Raw genomic sequence first — 18,415 nt, 5'->3', positions numbered from 1 at the left:
AGACGCTGCCACAGTGGAGGCGAGGGTCAGGATCCGGCCTTGGGACATCCCGGCTGGTGCGTGGGCAGGCTGGGGAACCCCTACCCTCCTTCCTGCCTCTCTTGCCCAGGCCATGCGGGACTACGTGGGGCTGGAGCGCTTCTGGCAGCGGTTCAACAAGGTGAAGCTGGAAGAGCAGGCGCTGGAGCGGGAGCGGGCAACCCTGAGCCAGAGGAACCGGCACCTGCGGGAGCTGCTCAGGCAGTACCTGGCAGGGATCTCCGTCAGCCAGGAGGTGCTCGGCGAGCCCAATGCGCTCCTCACCGTCGAGCGCAAGAGCTGCGTCCCCACGGACTTGCCCCGCGCTGAGGGGGGCCGTGCACAAGGCCATCAGGGCACCAAACACCCCGACAGCCTCTTGGAAGGGGACGCCTGCCCAGACCCCATCCACGGCTCCGCAGGCACCAGCTGAGAATCCCCTCCTTGCAGATGAGGGCACCCTGCCTGGCGCTTGGGGACACCACAGGGACCGTGACTGCCCAGAGGTGCATAAAAGAGCTAAAATGTGCCCAAAAACGTGCTCCAGCGTCTTATTTCTGGGACCCACTGAGCTTTGTCAGGGCAGGCGAGGGTCTGTCGCCTCCTGCTCAGGTCTGACAGCTCCTCGGCCCCACCTAGAGTGGGCAGGAGGCTTGGGGGGGGGTACACAGCCCCTTCCCGCTGCTCTGTCCTGTCCCCCACCACCCCTGGAGCTGGACAGAGCAAACATGGAGCGGCGACGGTTGCCGAGGGAAAGGCTTTATTTCTTTTTGGCTTTGTTCCTCTTCTCCTCCTTCAGCTTCTTTTTGGAGAGCTTGGGGCTGCTGGCCTTGCGGTAGAGGTGGTACCCGATGAGCCCCAGCAGCGCCGGCACCAGCCCCAGGCACAGCAGCGGCAGCACCTCGTTCGCAACCTTCTGCCAGTAACTGGCCCGGGACAAACCGACCAGCCTCCACCTCGAACCGCAGCACCGCATCGCCTGGTGGGGGGGGAGGCAGAGCCTGAGCGGGGGCTGCGGGAGGCTTTTGGGGACCCCATGGGGACCCTGAGGGTTGCGCTCACCTGGGATGGTGGGAGGGGAGCCCCGTTTGCCGTAGGCCAGGTGAGGGGGATGATAGCTCTCCGCTTCTCCCTGCCACGGCGAGAGACTGTCAGTGCGGTGCCCCGTGGGGCCAAACCCACGCCAAACCGTGGCGGGGATGCTGGGGGGGGCCCGCTGCCCACCCCCTCGCCCCACCACCTGGCTTACCCCACACACAATGTCCAGCAAACTCTGCTCCAGGCCTGCGAGGAGAGGGGGGGAGAGGGGTGAGTGGGGCTGGCTGGGGGCATCCCACAGCCCACTCGGCCTGGCCGGATCCCGGTTAAACCCCCCCGGCTCCACACTCACCGGGGATGACTTGGCGCTTGCCCAGCTCCACCTGGAGCGGGTCCCGGCTCAGCGAGGGTGTCGATGATCCGGCCATCTTCCAGGCTGCCCTGCGGGGGACACGGGCACGGTTACCCCTGGGGATGCGGCGGTGGCTCTGCCCTGGGGCTGTCCCCATGTGGGTCCCAGTGTTGTCCCACTGCCACGCTGGTGCTGATCCCATTGCCCACCCCCCTCCGACCAGTGCCATCTCTGTGCTGATCCCAGTGCCACTCCTATGCCAGTCCAGGTGCCACCCAGGGCCCATCCCAGGGCTGTCCCCATGCCTGTCCTAGTGCAATTCCCATGCTCCCACTCCAGTGCCATCCCTATGCCAGCCCCAGTGCCTGTCCCGATGCCACCCTGGTGCCATCCCTATGCCTGTCCTAGTGCCATCCCCATGCCCACTCCAGTGCTGTCCCAGTGCCTGTCCTAGTGCCATCCCCATGCCCACTCCAGAGCCATCCCAGTGCCTGTCCCAGTGCCACCCTGGTGCCAGCCCCATGCCTACACCAGTGCCGTCCCAGTGCCTGTCCTAGTACCATCCCTATGCCTGCTCCAGTGCCATCCTCATGCCCGTCCCAGTGCCACCCTGGTGCCGTCCCCATGCCTGGTCCTAGTGCCATCCCCATGCCCACACCAGTGCCGTCCCAGTGCCTGTCCTAGTACCATCCCTATGCCTGCTCCAGTGCCATCCTCATGCCTGTCCCAGTGCCACCCTGGTGCCGTCCCCATGCCTGTCCTAGTGCCATCCCCCATGCCCACTCCGGTGCCGTCCCTATGCCAGTCCCAGTGCCACCCTGGTGCCATCCCCATGCCCAAACCAGTGCCACTCCAGTGCCGCCCCAGTGCCACCCCCATACTTACCCTGGTGCTGCCCCCGGTGCCATCCCCATGCCCCACCCCCGTACCACCCCGGTGCCAACCCCATGCCCACCCCGGAGCCACCCCGGTGCCGGCCCAGGCCTCCCCCCCCCCGCCCCCCCGCCGGTGCCGGAGCCGCCCCCCGCCCGCCCCGCCCGGCGGAGCTCAGTGCTGACGTGTTCCTCCCGCCGCCCGCCCCGCACCGTGTAGTGGATGTGCACCGTGTCCCCCGGCGCCGACAGCTCCGTGCAGCCCTCGGGGGGGGGCACCTGCAACGGGGGGGGGGGGGGCGGGGTGTCACGAGTGGGGGGGGGGGGGGACCCGGGCCGGGACACCCCCCCGCCCTCGAGGTCCACGCACCCCCCGTGCCCACGGGTCCCCCCGAGCGCTCGGTGAACCGGACTCCCCCCCCCACTCCCCGACCCCCCCCCGGTGCCCCGTTCCCCCCCCCCCCCTCCCCTCCGCAGCCCGGTCCTCTCGGTTGCCCCCCGTGCACCCCCCCCACCCAAACCGGGCCTCCCCGGTACCACCCCCCCCCCCCCCCCGGCCAACAGCATCCCACCAGTGTCCCCCCCCGCCCCGTTCCCGGTCCCAGCTCCCCGTCCAAGGGAGCCACCGGGGGTGCCCGGTGCGCCCCACACAGCCCCGGTTCCCCCCCCGCCTCCCCCCCCCCCCCCCCCCCTCCTCCAGCTTCTCCCGGTGCTCACAAGCGTCTCCAGCCGTAGCCCCCGGGCACCGCTTTCGGTTTCGCTCTCGGCGGCGCGGTGCGAACGGCGGCGGCGGCGGCAGCAGCACCGGCAACAGCAGCAGCAACAGCGCGGCGGGGGGGAGGCCATGGCCGGGCTGGCGGCGGCGGCGGTACCGGGACCGCCCTACCCGGCCCGGCCCGGCCCCCGGGGCTCTCCCCGGGCCCCGCCCCCCTGCCCCGCCCCCACCGGCTCCGGGACTCTGTACCGGGACCGGTTCCCGGGACAGGCAATGAGCCGTCGGGGGGGGTGACCGGAGATGCCCCGAGCCCCGGTGGGGCCGGAGCGGGAGGGGAGGGGGGTGGTCCGTCCCCCCCCCGGGGCTCGGTCACCCCCTCGGTGCCCGGGGACACGTGTCCGTCCGTGCTCCGGTGCCATCCAGCCGGGGCTGGCACGGGCGTCCGTCTCTGCCCTGGGACTGTCCCGGTACTCCCGGGCTTAGCCGGCCGTCCCTGCCCCGGCCCGGGGTGGGGGGGGTCCGGGAGGAAGGGCTCGTCCCAGGGCACCGGCTGGGTGCAGCACCCGCTGTCCCGGCGCCGTCGGGACTCGGTACCAGCAGGCGGCAGCAAAGCCTGGAGAAACTGGCACCCACCCGGGTCCAGGACCCCTCCCCGGCACCCACTCGGGTCCAGCATCCTTCCCTGGCACCCACCTGGGTCCAGGACTCCTCCTCGGCACCCACCCGGGGCGAGGACCCTTCTCTGGCACTCACCTGAGCCCAGCATCCTTCCCGAGCACCCACCCGGGTCCAGGACACTTCTCCAGCACCCACTCAGGTCCTGGACCCTTCTCTGGCACTCACCTGAGCCCAGCATCCTTCCCGAGCACCCACCCGGGTCCAGGACACTTCTCCAGCACCCACTCAGGTCCTGGACCCTTCTCTGGCACTCACCTGAGCCCAGCATCCTTCCCGAGCACCCCACCCGGGTTCCAGCACCCTTCCCCAGCACCCAGCGGGTGAAAAGCACCCCCTTCTCCTGGCACCCCAGCACCCCTTCCAGCCCCCACCCCGGCCACGTAGGACAAGAGGAGCTGACCCCCTCACCAGCGAGGAGCCGGACTGAAGGAGCCAAACCTACCCCACAGCCCCCACATCCCTGCGCCTGGGGGGGCACCAGCCCCCAGAGCCGGAGGCAGAGCCCAGGAATACAGGGAGCAGCGCCGGCTCAGGGTGGGGGGGTCACACTGGCACATGGGGGGACAACCCGACTCCCTCGCCCTGTGCCGGCAACGATGGCCCTGTTGACGGTGGCGGTGGTCCCGTTGGCGGTGGTGCCGGCACAGGCCCCGGTACAGCTCCCGGACGACGGCATCGGCACGCCGGCCCCACCGGCGCACCCACATACCAGCCCGCGTTGCCGAGAGGTGGGGAAGCCGGGCTGGCGGCTGGGGGCCGGGGTACTAATGGGATTAGGGCTGCCGGGTCAGCGCCGGGCTGGCCCCCACCAGACAAAGCTGCCGGCCCGGCCGGTGGGAACGCGCCGGTGCCGGCTTCGCGGCTCCCAGCCCACCAGAGAACCCCAGTTACCCCCCGCTCCAGCTCCCCTGCCCAGGAGGAACCCAGGCAGCCAGCACCGCACCTCGGTTCCGTGTCACCGGCACGGGGAGGGGGGGGGCCCTGGGGGCCAACAGCCCCCCCAGCCACCAACCCAGAGGGGACACGGGGATGGGGACAGCACCGCTGGTCCAAACAGGACTTAGCCAGTCCCCTGGCCCATGGGGGGGGGACACCGGGGGGGCTGAGCCCCACTCACGCCCATCCTGGTGCTGGCACCATCCCCCACGTCCCAGCTGGGATTAAGCACTAATGGGATTTACCATTTCATCCAATATTCCCCTAAAGATGAGCCTGGGAAGGGGGGGCCCCCCCTTGCCCCCCCGCCAGCCCCCCCCTCGCCCCGCTAAGCTCTTTCTAATTAAAACCAGCCCGGGGCTGTCCATCACCGTCCCCCTCCGCAGGACCCCCCACGCCCGGGGGGGGGGGCTGCGGAAAGAAGAGCCGTGGGGCAGCGCTACATAAAACATGTTTAATATCCAAGGGGGGGGCCAGGGGTCACCCACCGTCTCAGGCCGCGGAGGGGGGGCGAGTACACACGTTCCCAGACGGGGCAGAGCCGCAGCGACACGTCACACCAAGCACAGACCGGGGGTATAAATACGGTGCCGAGGGGGGGGGGGTACAGTACGGGGCCGTCTGTCTGTCCATCCGTGAGGGGCAGGGACATACAATCACTATGCTGGCATGGGGTTGGGGTGCAGGCGGCTGGAGTGGGGGGGGGGGCACGGCCAGAGGGACCGTGGGGGTCCCGGCAGCTCTGTGCCTCTCCCCATGGGGGTCGCGCTGCGGGGAGGAGACCTGCCTCGAAGTGACATGGGGGGGCCGGGGATGTGTGGGACCCCCGGGGGGCACGCAGGGTCAGGAGGGGTGTGCTGGGGGGGGGGGGGGGGGAGGAGGAGGGTGTGTATGGTCCCAAATGCCCCCTGCGGCCCGCCGCTGCCCCCACATTTGGTCCAGAGGAAGGCGAGGGGTGCAGGGACATGCACGGGGACGGGGTGCCCTGGCATGGCCCCCCCGGCAGGGCAGCGCCCAGGCGGCCCCCGTCCCCCGTCCCGCTCCCCCGGGGCTCCGCCCCCGCCCCCCCAAATACGTTATATATAGCTATATTTCCACGCACGCACACACGAGATCCGAGGGGAACCGAGGAGACCCCAAAAAAGGCGAAAAACCCCACAGCAACCGGTGCCAGAAGAAAGCAAAACCCAACCGGGGCGGGGAGGGGGCATCCGGGGGGGGCCTGGCACAGCCCCGGGGGGGGGGGGCCGGGGGTACGGGGTGGGGGCCGGGGCCGGCGGCCCGCCCGCTCACTTCTTGTTCTTGAGCTGGTTGGCGAGCCAGTCGAGGCCCTCGTAGAGCCCGTCCCCGCTGGTGGCACAGGTGGCCTGGATGTACCAGTTACGGTGGCGCAGGAATGCAGCCCCAGCTTGTCCGTGATCTCCGCCGCGTTCATGGCGTTGGGCAGGTCCTAGGGCAGAGACGGGGTCACGCGCCGGCCCCGACGCCGCGGGGACGGGCGTCGTGTCGCCGCGGGGGCCGATGGCCAGCCCCGATGCCACGGGGATGGGCGCTGGACCACCATGCTGCGGGGAGTAGCACCGGCCTGCCACGGGGATGCGAGACACCCAGGCCTTGATGCCACGGGGGACGGGCATGGTCCGGCCAGAGGGTGTGTTAAACACCAGCCCTGATGCCACGGGGATGGGCAGAGCCCCGCCACAGGGGCTGTTTAATGGCAGCCCCGACGCAACAGGGATGGACGAGGTCCTGCCATGAGGCGTCTCAGACACCAGCCTCGACGCCACGGGCATAGGCACGGTCCTGTCACGGGCGTTTGCGAGATATCAGCCCCCGACACCCCGGGGATGGGCATGCTCCTGCCACAGGCACCCAGACACCAGCCCCGACGCCCCAGGGATGGTCCCAGCCCCTGCCACGGGGGCTGCGCCCACCCCCCCCCACCCCAGACCCACCTGCTTGTTGGCGAAGACGAGGAGGACGGCGTCCCGCAGCTCGTCCTCTGCCAGCATCCGCATCAGCTCCTCCCGCGCCTCGTTCACCCCGCTCCCGGTCGTTGCTGTCCACCACGAAGATCAGCCCTGGGGACAGCGAGCGGACGCTGCTGGGAGCGCAGGATCCGGCCGGCCCCACGGCCGCCTCGCTCCCCCGGCAAGCCTCGTCCCACCGTTGCGACCCCCCGGCAGCGGGGGGGGGGCACCTACCCTGGGTGTTTTGGGAAGTAATGGCCGCCAGAGGGGTCGGATCTTGTCCTGCCCACCCACGTCCCACACGGTGAAGCTGATGTTCTTGTACTCCACCGTCTCCACGTTGAACCCTGCGGGAAGCGACAGCAGAGGGAAACTGAGGCACGCGGGGCCGCGAGCCCCCTCTCAAGGAGCCCTGATGGCGAGGGGTCCCTGCCCAGTGCCCCCCCCCTCCCGCCTCGCACACCTATGGTGGGGATGGTGGTGACAATCTCCCCCAGCTTCAGCTTGTAGAGGATGGTGGTCTTCCCGGCGGCGTCCAACCCCACCATCAGGATCCGCATCTCCTTCTTTCCGATCAGGCTCTTCAGCAGGTTCCCAAAGATGTTGCCCATGGTGACGGCGGCGCTGGCTCCGTCCGCAGGCGAGGCCGGATCCTGCGGGGGCACGGGGCAGGTGCTGGGGTGGGGAGTGGCCCTGAGAACTGGGGGTGGGAGGTGGGGGCAGGCTGCGGGGCTCCAGGGATCCCCGGCGCTCTGGGGAACTGCGGGGATTGGGGACCCCCATGTCCTGGGGGGGATTCAAGGACTCCAGGGGACCCCCGGGTGGGGGTCCGAGGACGGGGCCACACGCTCCGTGGGGGCTGCCCCTCCGTGCAGCTCAATGGGGGGGGGGGAAGGCCGTGCTGGGGATGTGCGCCCCCCCCCCCCCCACGCTGCACCCTCCAAGGGGACAGGCCAGGGCTCTGCACTGGGGGAAACTGAGGCACAGACCTCTCCTCGGCGGGGCCGCAGCCCCCACCCCCAGCCCTGACACCCCCCTGTGCCCCCCAGCCCATACACAGCCCCCCCCCCAGCTCTGCAGCCTCCCCTGCAAGGGGGGGGGGACGACGGACCCAGCGCCCCCCGCACCGCAGCACGCCCCTCCCGGCCGTGGGCTGCCACCCGCCCCCGCGCCCCCCCCGCAGCCCCTCGGCGCGACGCTCCCCGAATTCCCGGCCCCCCCCCGGAGACGGTAGCCCCCACCCCCCCGCTCACACCGCACCCCTCCAACGCACCTCTCCCCCCTCCCCGGATTGCAGCGCACCCCCAAATCTCCACCCCCCCCCCCCGCGCTGCACCGCTCCCCCCCCCCGCCGCATCGCCCCCCCGCCCCCGCCCGCCGCACCGCCCCACAGCCGCTGCCCGCCCCCCCCCCGTACCCCGAGCCCCTCCCGCTGCACCGCATCACCCCTCCCCGGTGCAATCACCCCCCCCCGCTCCCGTTCTCCACGCACCCCCAACATACCGTACACCCCCCCCCCCGCGCCCCCTCCACCCCCCCCACCGGTGCGGTGCCCCCCCCCCCCGGTGCAGTGCCCCCACCCATACACAACACCCCCCCGGCCCCCCCCTCCCGGTGCGGACCCCCCCCCTCCCCGCACCTGGTGCCGGTACCGGTGGCGCCCCCCGCCCGCAGCTGACTCTGCCACCGCTCCCGCCGCCGGAAGCGGAGGCCCGATCGCGCCGATCTCGCGAGAGCGCCCGGTGTGTCCCCCGGCCCCCCCCCCCCCAACCCCTATTCCCGCTTCCCGCCCGCCCCCCCCCCCCTCCCCGCCGCCCGCCCCCCGCACCGGGCCCGGGGGGCGCGCGCGGGGAAGGCGGAGGGGGGGGGGGGGCGGCGAGCTCGCGAGAGCCGCGAGCCGTTTCCATGGCAGCGGCTGCAGCAGTGCGGGGGGGGGGGGGGAGTGATGGTGTGGAGGGGAGCGGGGGGGGGGGGATCCCGGTGGCTCCCCCCCCCCCCCGGCATGAGCACCGGGTGGGGGGGCAGAGTACCGTCCGGGGAGGGGGGCAGGGGGAGGAGGGGGGTGCCCTGTGCTTCACGGGGGGGGGGGAAGGGGACCCCTAATAACAGCATGGGGGTCCCAGGGGTGCTCCCCCCCCCCCCGTACAGGGGTCCCGGCCCCAGGCCAGGCTGGAGCCCCCCCCCCCCCGCCGTACCGGCGGTACCGAGGCCGTCCCGGTGCTCACGGACGGGGCAGGGACTGGCAACGGGTGCGGGGCACCCCCGGCTCCCGCCCCCCCCCCTTCCTCCTTCCCCCCCCCCCCCCCGTCTCTCGATCCGCCCAGCTGTCCGCTGTCCGTCCGTCCCGCTGTCCGTCCGTCCCTCTGTCCCGTCCGTCCTGCTGTCCGTCCGTCCTGCTGTCCGTCCGTCCGTCCACCCCCGCGTCCCTCCATCCGTCCGTCCATCCTTGCTCGGGCGACGGGACGGAACGGGACGAGCGGTCCCCCGTTCCCCCCCTTCCCCCCCCCCCCCCCGGCCCCGGGCAGGTAAGGACGGACGATCCGGGGACACCGGCAGTACCGGCCGCCCCGACGGCTGCGGGAGCCGCTCCGCGCCGCCGGGCTCCCGCGGACACCCCGGGGCCGGGGTGTGGGGGGGGAGGGGGTGCGTGCCGGTTCCCGAGCATCGCTCCCCCCGGGGCCGCCGTTGAGTTGCGTGGCGGCAGCAGAGGGGGGGGGGGGAAGCGGGGGGCTCCGGGGTGGCGGGGGGGGTCCGGGACGGAGCGGGGCGCGGGGTGGGGGGGGGGAGTCGATTTTGGGCCCCGCCGTTGGTGGCACGGCCCCGGGCAGGGCCCTCCCGGCCGCGCCCCGGGGCCTCCCCGCGGCCGCTGACCTCAGCCCCGGGAGCCCCGACGGGGCGGCGGCCCGAGGGCGCGGACACCGCCTGGCCCGGCCGGGAACCGGGGCGGGAGCCGCCGGCCTGGAGCAGACCCCGGGGCGGTCCCCGGTCACCTCCCGGGTCGGGGGAGGGGGTGATGTGCGGGAGTGGGGGGGCGCCCGGTGCGAGGCGACCCCCCCCCCCACTCCGTCCCCGTTTTCCCCCCCCTCCGGGCTTTGTCCGTCCTTGAATTGAAATCGTGAGCGGCGGCCCCGGGCCGTGACGGGTGAGGGGGGCTAATCCCGGCCCCGCATGACTGGTCCGGGGAAACCGCCGCGGGGGGATTACCCCCCCCGGGCCCGCACCGGAGACTTCACACCCGCCCAACCGTCCCCCCCCCCCCCTACCCCGAGCGGGGGACAACAGGGACAGACCCTCGTCCCCCACCGAGACGCGTGTCAGCACCGGTCCGCTGTCACCGTGGCCTGACCGTGGGCACGCCAGGCCCCCCCCACCCCGACACCCCCCCCTGCCCTTCCCTCCATCCCTCCCTCCATCCCTCTCCCCCCGGTCCATCCCTCTCCCCCCCCCCGGTTCCTCCCTCCCTCCGACGCTCGGTGCTGGCCCAGGCCGGGCTCCCCAGGGGCCGTGTGGCACCCACGGGGTTACAAATATCGTGGACGCCCACGGGCACCTTCGCGGGGCGGGGGGGGGGGGGTTGTCCCCGGGGTGCAGGGTCCGTGGCCGTTCGGCTTCGTCCACAACCGGCCCGGCCCGGCCCGGCCCGGCCCCCGAGCGGCGAGAGGGACGCGGCCCGCCCCGTCGCACGGGCACCGAGCGGTACGGGCGGCGGCCGGGACAGGCGGACCGGGGGCTCCGGACCGGCACCGGGGACCGGGGCAGCCCCGGCGGTCCCGCGGCCCGGGAGGGGGCTGCACGTCCGCCGTCCCCCCCTCCCAAACCCGGGCTGTCCCGGGACGGTGTCCCCGGGCTGTCCCGGGACCGTGGTCCCCTGTGCGCCCCGGGCTGTCCCGGGACTCTGCCCCTCCCGTCCGCCCGGGGCTATCCCGGGAAATCCCGTCACACTCACTCCACTCCCCCGGGCTATCCCGGGAGATCCCGGGCTATCCCCGTCCCCCGCTCCCTCCGTGCGCCGGGAGCTATCCCGGACTATTCCGGGACCTGCTCCTCCTCGCACCGGGAGCTCTCCCAGACCCTACCGGTTTCCCGGTGCCGGTAGAGCGCGTACGCGGGGCGGCGGGGCCGGGCGTGGCGGGGAGTGGGGGGGGTTGCCGGTCCCCCCCGCCCCCCCCCCCGTCGTCCCCCCCCCTCTCCGGCCGTTCTCTGGGCACGGGGCCGGGGCGCAGCCACCCGCCGGGCTAATCCGGGCCGTGACGGACAGGCCCGGCGCCGCCGCCGCTCCGGCCGCCCCATAAGAGGTGCCGCGGCTCCGCCGCTCCCCATTGTTAGGGCGAGGACGCGGGGAGGCCCCGCTCGGTGGGACCGGCCCATGGGGACCCTCCGCGCCGCCCCTATAAGAGGGAAGGGGCTGGAAGATGCTCCCGGGTGCTGAGCGCTGCGCACCCACCGTACTGAACCGAGTCCAACCGTACCGTCTCCCCGGGGAGTCGCCGGGTACCGCCCACGGAGCAGCGAGCACCGGGACCGGGTACCGAATACCGGGACCGGGTACAGCTCACGGACACAGCCGAGTACCGGTACGGGGTACCGCGGACGGACAGCCCGACGCCGCGCTCCAGGGACCGGCGAGGGAGCGCCGGGCACCGCACTCCCGACGCCGCACCCCGGACACCGGGCACCGGGTTTGGCAGCCCGGTGCCGGCGTCGGTGCCGGTTCGTCCGCCCGGCGCTCCCCGCTTCTTCCCACGCCGCCTTCATCGGAGCCGCCCGCCCTACCCGCGCCCCGCGCGTCCGGAAACACGCGTGGATGTAGCGGCCGGGCCGGGGGCTCCGCGGCGACCATAAATACCCCGGCGGCCGCTCGCCCCGCGCACTTTGCCGGGGCCCTCCCGGTGCCGGAGCCATGAGAACCGCCGCGCTGGGGCTGGCGCTCCGGGCGCTCTGGGCTCTGGCCCTCTCCCTCCCTCTCCAACACGCTGGCGGTGAACAACAGCGGGAGGTGGTGGTGAGTCCACACCGGTACCGGCACCGGGGGCAGGGAAGGGGTTGGGGGGGGGAGAGAGGGGCTGGCACCGATGGCGGCTGCCCCGTACCCAAGGATGGGGTGCGCAGGTGCAACCGGGGGGGGGGGGGGTGTGACACGGAGCTGTGACCCCCAGGTGGGAGCTGGCTGCTGGGGATGCCCGGGGAGGAGGATGCTCCGGTAGCAGAGAGGAACCGGGTCAGCCCCCCCCCCCCCGCCCCGCTGGGAGGGTTGAGGTGGGGAGCGGGATGTCGGGGATCCCTCCCCCGGTGATCGTCGTCCCCAGCTTGTGCCGCAGGGGCATCATCAACGTGGCCTCGCTCCACCAACCTGCTGACCGACTCCAAGAACGTGCAGCTGGTGCTGGACCCCAGCCTGCAGCTGCTGAGCCGCAAGCAACGCAAGCTGATCCGCCAGAACCCGGCATCCTGCACAGCGTCAGCTCCGGCCTCCAGACCGCCATCAAGGAGTGCAAGTGGCAATTCCGCAACCGCCGCTGGAACTGCCCCACCTCCCAGGGTCCCAATATCTTCGGCAAAATCGTCAACCGGGGTGAGGCCACGGGCGGTGCGGGGTTCCCCGGACCCCCCTCCACGGCACCCCCGAGCCGGGATGCTTGGCAAGGCACCCCCGGTTCACCACGGGGCATCACCACCCCCCAGCCCATGCCCAGCCCGTCGTGGCTGTGGGTTGGGGGTGCCGATGTGTGCCCCCTCCCCATCCTGGCAGCACCCTGAGGCCCCGCTCCCCTCCGCAGGCTGCCGGGAGACGGCGTTCATCTTCGCCATCACCAGCGCCGGCGTGACGCATTCAGTGGCACGGTCCTGCTCGGAGGGCTCCATCGAGTCCTGCACCTGCGACTACCGGCGCCGCGGTCCCGGGGGGCCTGACTGGCACTGGGGGGGCTGCAGCGAACAACATCGACTTCGGGCGCCTCTTTGGGAGGGAGTTTGTGGACTCCAGTGAGAAGGGCCGTGACCTGCGCTTCCTCATGAACCTGCATAATAACGAGGCCGGGCGCATGGTGAGGGCATGGGGGGCCACGGGCAATGCCGGGGGGGGGGGGGGCGGGGATGGGCATGGTCACCAAGACCCCCAGCCTGTCCCCATGCAAGGGTTGGGAACTCTTGGAGAGGGGTGTCTTGCCTGGCTTTGGGCAGGCTGAGTATGATGTGATGCTGCAGGGAGGTGGGGTGAGGGAGCACGGTGGTCCCGGGGGGGTCCCAGGCTGCTCACTGCACCCATGTCCCCCCCCACCTTGCAGACGGTCTTCTCAGAGATGCGCCAGGAGTGCAAGTGCCATGGCATGTCGGGCTCCTGCACCGTCCGCACGTGCTGGATGCGGCTGCCCACTTTCCGCGCCGTGGGTGACGTCCTGAAGGACCGCTTCGAACGGCGCTTTCCCGCGTCATCTACGGCAACAAGGGCAGCAACCGGGCATCGCGGGTCGAGCTGCATCACCTGGAGCCCGAGAACCCGGCTCACAAACCCCCCTCGCCCCATGACCTCGTCTACTTTGAAAAGTCACCCAATTTCTGCACCTACAGCGGGAAGACGGGAACGGCGGGCACAGCCGGGCGCTTCTGCAACAGCTCCTCGCCGGGGCTGGATGGGTGCGAGCTGCTGTGCTGCGGGCGCGGGTACCGCGACGCGCACCCCAGCGGCGTCACCGAGCGCTGCAACTGCACCTTCCACTGGTGCTGCCACGTCAGCTGCCTGAACTGCACCAACACCCAGGTGCTGCATGAGTGCCTGTGACCCCCCCAGGGACCACCCTGCCCAGCCCCGGAGGGGGTCTGCGCCACCCCCCATGACGGGTGCCCAGCTGGATTGAAGGCGCCCATGGGTGGGCGTGTGCTGCGCCCCAGGGACCCCCGTCCCATTCCGGGTAGAGCGACCGCCCCAGGGCCAGCAGCCAGCCTGGGTGGGCTCGGTGCCACGCACCTTCCCGGCCGCCTCTTCGGCCATTCCGGCTCTGTGGGGTCCCCTTTCTCACTGTAAATAAAATATTTATTGTGGACAGTTTGATGCCGCCCCCGCCCTGCGCTTCGCTGGCCCCAGGCCCTGTTTTTTATAATGAAAGATAATAATAATTAATAATAATTAATAATAATAATAATAATAATAATAATGCTTTGTTACAGGTTTTACTGATAGCCTTTAGAGAAGAATAAAGGATATATTTTTATCAGTCCTGCCCGATTTGTTTCTGGGGGGCTGGGGAGGGAGGGACAAGCTACGGGGAGGGGGAGGCAATGTCCCCCAAACCATGGGGCTGGCAGCCGGCCCCCGCTGCCCTCCACTGCCCGCACCCATCCACTCTGTCCACCCGTCCATCACCTCTCCATCCACTCACCTCCCCATTCCATGTCCATCGGCCCCTCCAGCCGTCTGTCTGTCCATCCTCCTACTCCTTTTCTCTGCCCTCCCCTCCCCTCCATCATCCCCTCCCCGCAGACCCTCTTCTTCCTCCCGCTGTGCCCGTCTCAGCCCAGCTGTCCCTGCCGCCGCTCCCGGCCGGGGCGTCCATCCCCACGGCCGGGGCGCCCATCACCATGGCACCTGGGCTGTGGCATCCCCCGGCGCTGGAATTTGCCGGGGCGGTGGAGCTGGTGCCGCCGGGGCCGAGCGTTGGGAGCGGCCACGGGAGGTACAAGACGGCAGACAGGGAATGAGCATCGTCCATCACCGCTCCCGGCCGGGCTGACGGCTCCCCTTGGCTCCGGGGGAGGAGGGGGGCAGGGAGGGCACCGAGGTTATTGGGGCTGGGGCAGGGGGGGCCAGGATCGGCCACTGGCCCCGCACGCGGCCCCACACCCATGCGTGGGGTCTGGCTGCAGCCAGAGAAAGGCCATGGTAAAGGTGGGGCGCAGCTTTCGCGGCTGGCAGGTGGCCCCGTTGGCACGGGTATCCCCCTGGGGTGGGCATCCCTCCAGGACAGGCATCCCACTGGGATGGGAATCCCACCAGGGTGAGCATGCCACTAGGATGGGCATCCCACCAGGGTGAGCATCCCACCGGGTTAGGCATCCCACCAGGGTGGGCATCCCACTGGGATGGGTATCCCCATGGGATGGGCATCCCCCCGGGATGGGTATCCCCATGGGATGGGCATCCCCCCGGGATGGGTATCCCCCTGGGATGGGCATCCCCCCGGGGTGGGCATCCTCCCAGGACAGGCCATCCCACTGGGGTGGGCATCCCACCAGGGTGAGCATCCCACCAGGGTAGGCATCCCACTGGGGTGGGCATCCCACCAGGGTGGGCATCCCACCAGGATGGGCATCCCCCTGGGACGGGCTTTCCCCTGGGATAAGCATCCCACAGGGAAGGGGATAGCCCCAGGATGGGCATCCCTGGGAAGGGCAAGCCCTCCGGGACAGGTATCCCACTGGGGACAGGTACCCCATCGGGGTGGGCATCCCCCTGGGACAGGCATTCCCTGGGGGGGTGGCGGGCATGGGGCCCACATACACCCTCTGCACCGTAACTCCACACCTCAGTGACAGGGCAGGGTGAAGCGATGGGCTGCAGCCCCTGTCCCCATGTCAAGCACGGGGCGAACCACAGGGCCACGGTGACATCCAGCCATGGGGAGCGGGCAGGGAACCGTCCCTGCCCGGGGACCCCCAAATCCATCAGCACCCGCCCGCGGTGGGGGTCCCCCACAGTCCGGGCTGCCCCGTGGCCGGAGCCGGGAACCTCGTGGGCCCCTGGAGCTCCGTGACATCAAAAGGCTGCGGGATGACGCTACCACGGCCCGAAATATCCCCCCGGAGCCGATAGTGGAAAAGTTGATGTTTAGACCCAGAGGAGGGAGGGGGGAAAAAACCCGGGGGCCCCCGCTGTCCGTGCCAAGGTAAAAACAGCCTGGCGTGGCGAAATAAAATAAAGAAATGCGAGAAAAAAACGACTGGAAAGGAACACAGCCCGAAATAACCCTCCGAGCATCTCCCGCCTGCCGGGAGTTATCTGCCTGCTAAATTCTGCACACGCACAGGGCATGAAAATAGCCTGTTTTCCTGCGGTAGCGAGTCAGGAATATAGATAATGACATTCTTATAAGTCACCTCTGTTACTCAGCTTTTCCTGAGTGCCAGTGACCGCCGGGCACCTCGGGCAGCCGCGACCCCCGGGCGGGCAGGGGCACCCCGGGAGCGGGGTGGGCGCCCAGCTGCAGGGTGCAGACCTCCCCGGCTTGTACAAATACACCCGGGCGCTGGAAATAGCTGCTGTCGCAGCACCGGGGCCGGCGCAGGGACAGGGACAGGGAAAGGGACAGGATGGTCCCGCCCTGCGCCAGCCCGTCACATCTGGGAAGCCGGGTAACAGCTGGATGGTGGCCGCAAGCAGGGCTTGCTGCGGGCTGGGCACCCCTGGCAGGGCTGGGGGGTGTGGGGGGGGCTTTGCCCGGGGGTGCGGGACAGAGGGACAGGACAGCACACACAGAAGTGCAGGACAGAGGGACAGGGTGGCACACAGAAGTGCAGAACAGAGGGACAGTGTTATTCCCAGAGGTGCAGGACAGAGGGACGGGACAGTGCCCAAAGTTTCAGGACAGAAGGACAGGGTGGCACACAGAAGTGCAGGACAGAGGGACGGTGTTATTCCCAGAGGTGCAGGACAGAGGGACAGGACAGTGCCCACAGGTGCAGGACAGAGGGATGGTGTCAATCCCAGAGGTGCAGGACAGAGGGACAGGACAGTGCCCAAAGTTTCAGGACAGAAGGACAGGGTGGCACACAGAAGTGCAGGACAGAGGGACAGTGTTATTCCCAGAGGTGCAGGACAGAGGGACAGGACGGTGCCCAGAGGTGCAGGACAGACAGACAGAGCCATGGCCAGAGGCACAGGACAGAAGGATGGGACAGTGCCCAAAGTTTCAGGACAGAAGGCCAGGGTGGCACACAGAAGTGCAGGACAGAGGGACAGTGTCGTTCCAAGAGGTGCAGGACAGAGGGACAGGACAGTGCCCAGGGTGCAGGACAGACAGACAGAGCCATGCCCAGAGGTGCAGGACAGAGGGACAGAGCCATGCCCAAGCCGCCCAGTGACACCAGCCCACCCGCGGGACCATCCCCATCCCGTCCCCCATTATCCATCCCCAGCGGTGCAACCCCGTCCCGGCTCCCCTCGCCTCGGGTCGGCGCGGACCCACATCCCACCAGCTCCCGGCTTGTCCGGCCGACCCCCCCCCTGCCCCCCCAGCCCCCCCCCCTCCCTCCCCACCCCAGGACCGCCGCCGCATTCCTCCAACGTGGGGCCAAAGCGCCCAGCAACCGTGGCAGGCCTGGCCTCTAATCCCCCGGGCATGCCAGCCCCGGGGGGACCGTCGCCGTCACCCACTCCCCGATAGGTGACCAATGCCCGAGACGAACAATTAGGGACAAAGCCGAAGCCGCCGGGGGCTAACGCCGGACTTCACGGGTGCCTTGTGCGGCATTCGGTGAGTTTAATGAATTGTCCATCACTCTTTTCAGCTCCGCTCGCCCGGGCTGGATTAATCTGAGAAGCCGCAGTGGGGAAGGAGCCGCTAAGCCTGTATTTATTACTCTGCCATTGTAACTAATTGAGGTAATTATCTGTGACTCCAACCCCGCGCAACAATGCCGCATTCACCCCCGCACCCCCACATCCCCCCCCCCCCCCAGCTTCTTCCCACCGGCTTCTCGGCGCGGCCTGGCAGAGCCGGCACCGTGGGGGTCACCCGTGTTACGGGGACACGGTTGGCACGGTGGGATGAGGCCGGTCAGGGAGGTGACGTGGTCGGTACCGTGTGGCGGTGGTGCGGCCGGCGGCACGGGCGTGCCGGAGTCACCGTTCTGGGGGGACAGGGCCACCGCCAGCCGCACACGTGGGTCACCGCTAGTACCGGCGCATCCACGGTCACGGTTCTCGGGGGACACCGCCGGCACCGGTGACACGCGTGGGTCACAGCTTTCTGGGGACACCGGCACACGCGTGGCCGTGTCCATCCCCGGGTCCTGGCTGGGACCCACAGGGACAGCGCCGTGCCCAGGGCGGGGTGGCGTGCGTGTGTCCCCCCGTGTCGCCCCTGTCCCCCCAGCCAAGACCCCCGGTGCCCCCCGGTCACCGGCTGCGCGACGACATCTGGCGGCGACGGGAGGGACGGCGACCCGGGCCAGGGGGCACCGGTCCCGGACGGGACCCCCCCCCAACCCCCGGTCCCACGCGTGGGCACCCCCGCGGCTGCCTGCCCCCCCCCCCCGGGACTCCGGGCCGGCCTGGGGCTGCGGTGGGTTTTGGGGGGCGGCGGGAGGAGGGGGGGGCCCCGTGGGGGCGGCGCTGGCGCCAGCGCAGCCCGAATTAGAAGGTGATTTTCTCAGCGGGGAGCGGGAGGGGTTTGGGCAAGGAGCTGAGCCCACGGAAAGGGCCGCGCCGCCTTCCCCCGCGTCTGGGACACCCCGGGCCACGCCGGGCAGCGTGCCGAGCTGTGCCGGGCTGTGCTGAGCCATGCCGAGCTGATACAGGCTGTGCTGAGCCGTGCCAGGCTCTGCCAGGCTGCGCCAAGCCGTGCTGAACTGTTCTGGGCTGTTCCAGGCTTTGCTAGGCTGGGCCAAATTGTGTTGGGCCATGCCGAGCCGGGCCAGGCTGTGCTGAGCTGCACCAGGTTGTGCCAAGCCGTGCTGAACCGTTCTGGGCTCTTCCAGGCTGGGCCAAGCTGTGCCAAGCTGTGTTGGGCCATGCCGAGCCGGGCCAGGCTGTGCTGAGCTGCACCAGGTTGTGCCAAGCCATGCTGAACTGTTCTGGGCTCTTCCAGGCTGGGCCAAGCTGTGCCAGGCTGTGTTGTGCCAT

General features: G+C 70.5%; 4 protein-coding genes across 4 annotated transcripts in view; 2 read left to right on the top strand and 2 right to left on the bottom strand.

The window, feature by feature from the left end:
* Window positions 1-543, top strand: part of CCDC65 (coiled-coil domain containing 65) — a 1,746-nt gene extending 1,203 nt beyond the window's left edge. Inside the window, exon 4 of the mRNA XM_052809409.1 lies at window positions 69-543. Coding sequence (XP_052665369.1) covers window positions 69-451 — 383 coding nt within the window. The 3' untranslated portion in view covers window positions 452-543. The remainder of the gene's footprint in view (window positions 1-68) is intronic.
* A 218-nt stretch (window positions 544-761) lies between these two features.
* On the bottom strand, window positions 762-3,149 carry FKBP11 (FKBP prolyl isomerase 11). The gene is given in 7 exon segments (XM_052809970.1): window positions 762-967; window positions 969-997; window positions 1,081-1,302; window positions 1,409-1,463; window positions 1,465-1,497; window positions 2,494-2,559; window positions 2,998-3,149. Coding segments are annotated over 7 exon segments (723 nt in total). The 5' UTR covers window positions 3,127-3,149; the 3' UTR covers window positions 762-778.
* Window positions 3,150-5,049: 1,900 nt separating this feature from the next.
* Window positions 5,050-8,355, bottom strand: ARF3 (ADP ribosylation factor 3). Its single transcript, XM_052810248.1, is given in 7 exon segments — window positions 5,050-6,005; window positions 6,008-6,059; window positions 6,565-6,651; window positions 6,653-6,690; window positions 6,810-6,926; window positions 7,043-7,232; window positions 8,219-8,355. Coding segments are annotated over 6 exon segments (549 nt in total). The 5' UTR covers window positions 7,191-7,232; window positions 8,219-8,355; the 3' UTR covers window positions 5,050-5,898.
* A 2,959-nt stretch (window positions 8,356-11,314) lies between these two features.
* On the top strand, window positions 11,315-13,677 carry WNT1 (Wnt family member 1). The gene is given in 9 exon segments (XM_052809581.1): window positions 11,315-11,536; window positions 11,538-11,581; window positions 11,898-11,919; window positions 11,921-12,014; window positions 12,017-12,151; window positions 12,357-12,514; window positions 12,516-12,623; window positions 12,864-12,992; window positions 12,995-13,677. Coding segments are annotated over 9 exon segments (1,110 nt in total). The 5' UTR covers window positions 11,315-11,479; the 3' UTR covers window positions 13,358-13,677.
* Window positions 13,678-18,415: the final 4,738 nt, after the last annotated feature.

This window comes from Harpia harpyja, chromosome 15, assembly GCF_026419915.1.
Source record: "Harpia harpyja isolate bHarHar1 chromosome 15, bHarHar1 primary haplotype, whole genome shotgun sequence".
NCBI lineage: Eukaryota > Metazoa > Chordata > Aves > Accipitriformes > Accipitridae > Harpia > Harpia harpyja.
The sequence above is the reverse complement of the archived record's forward strand: the minus strand, read 5'-3'. Positions and strand labels throughout refer to the sequence as shown.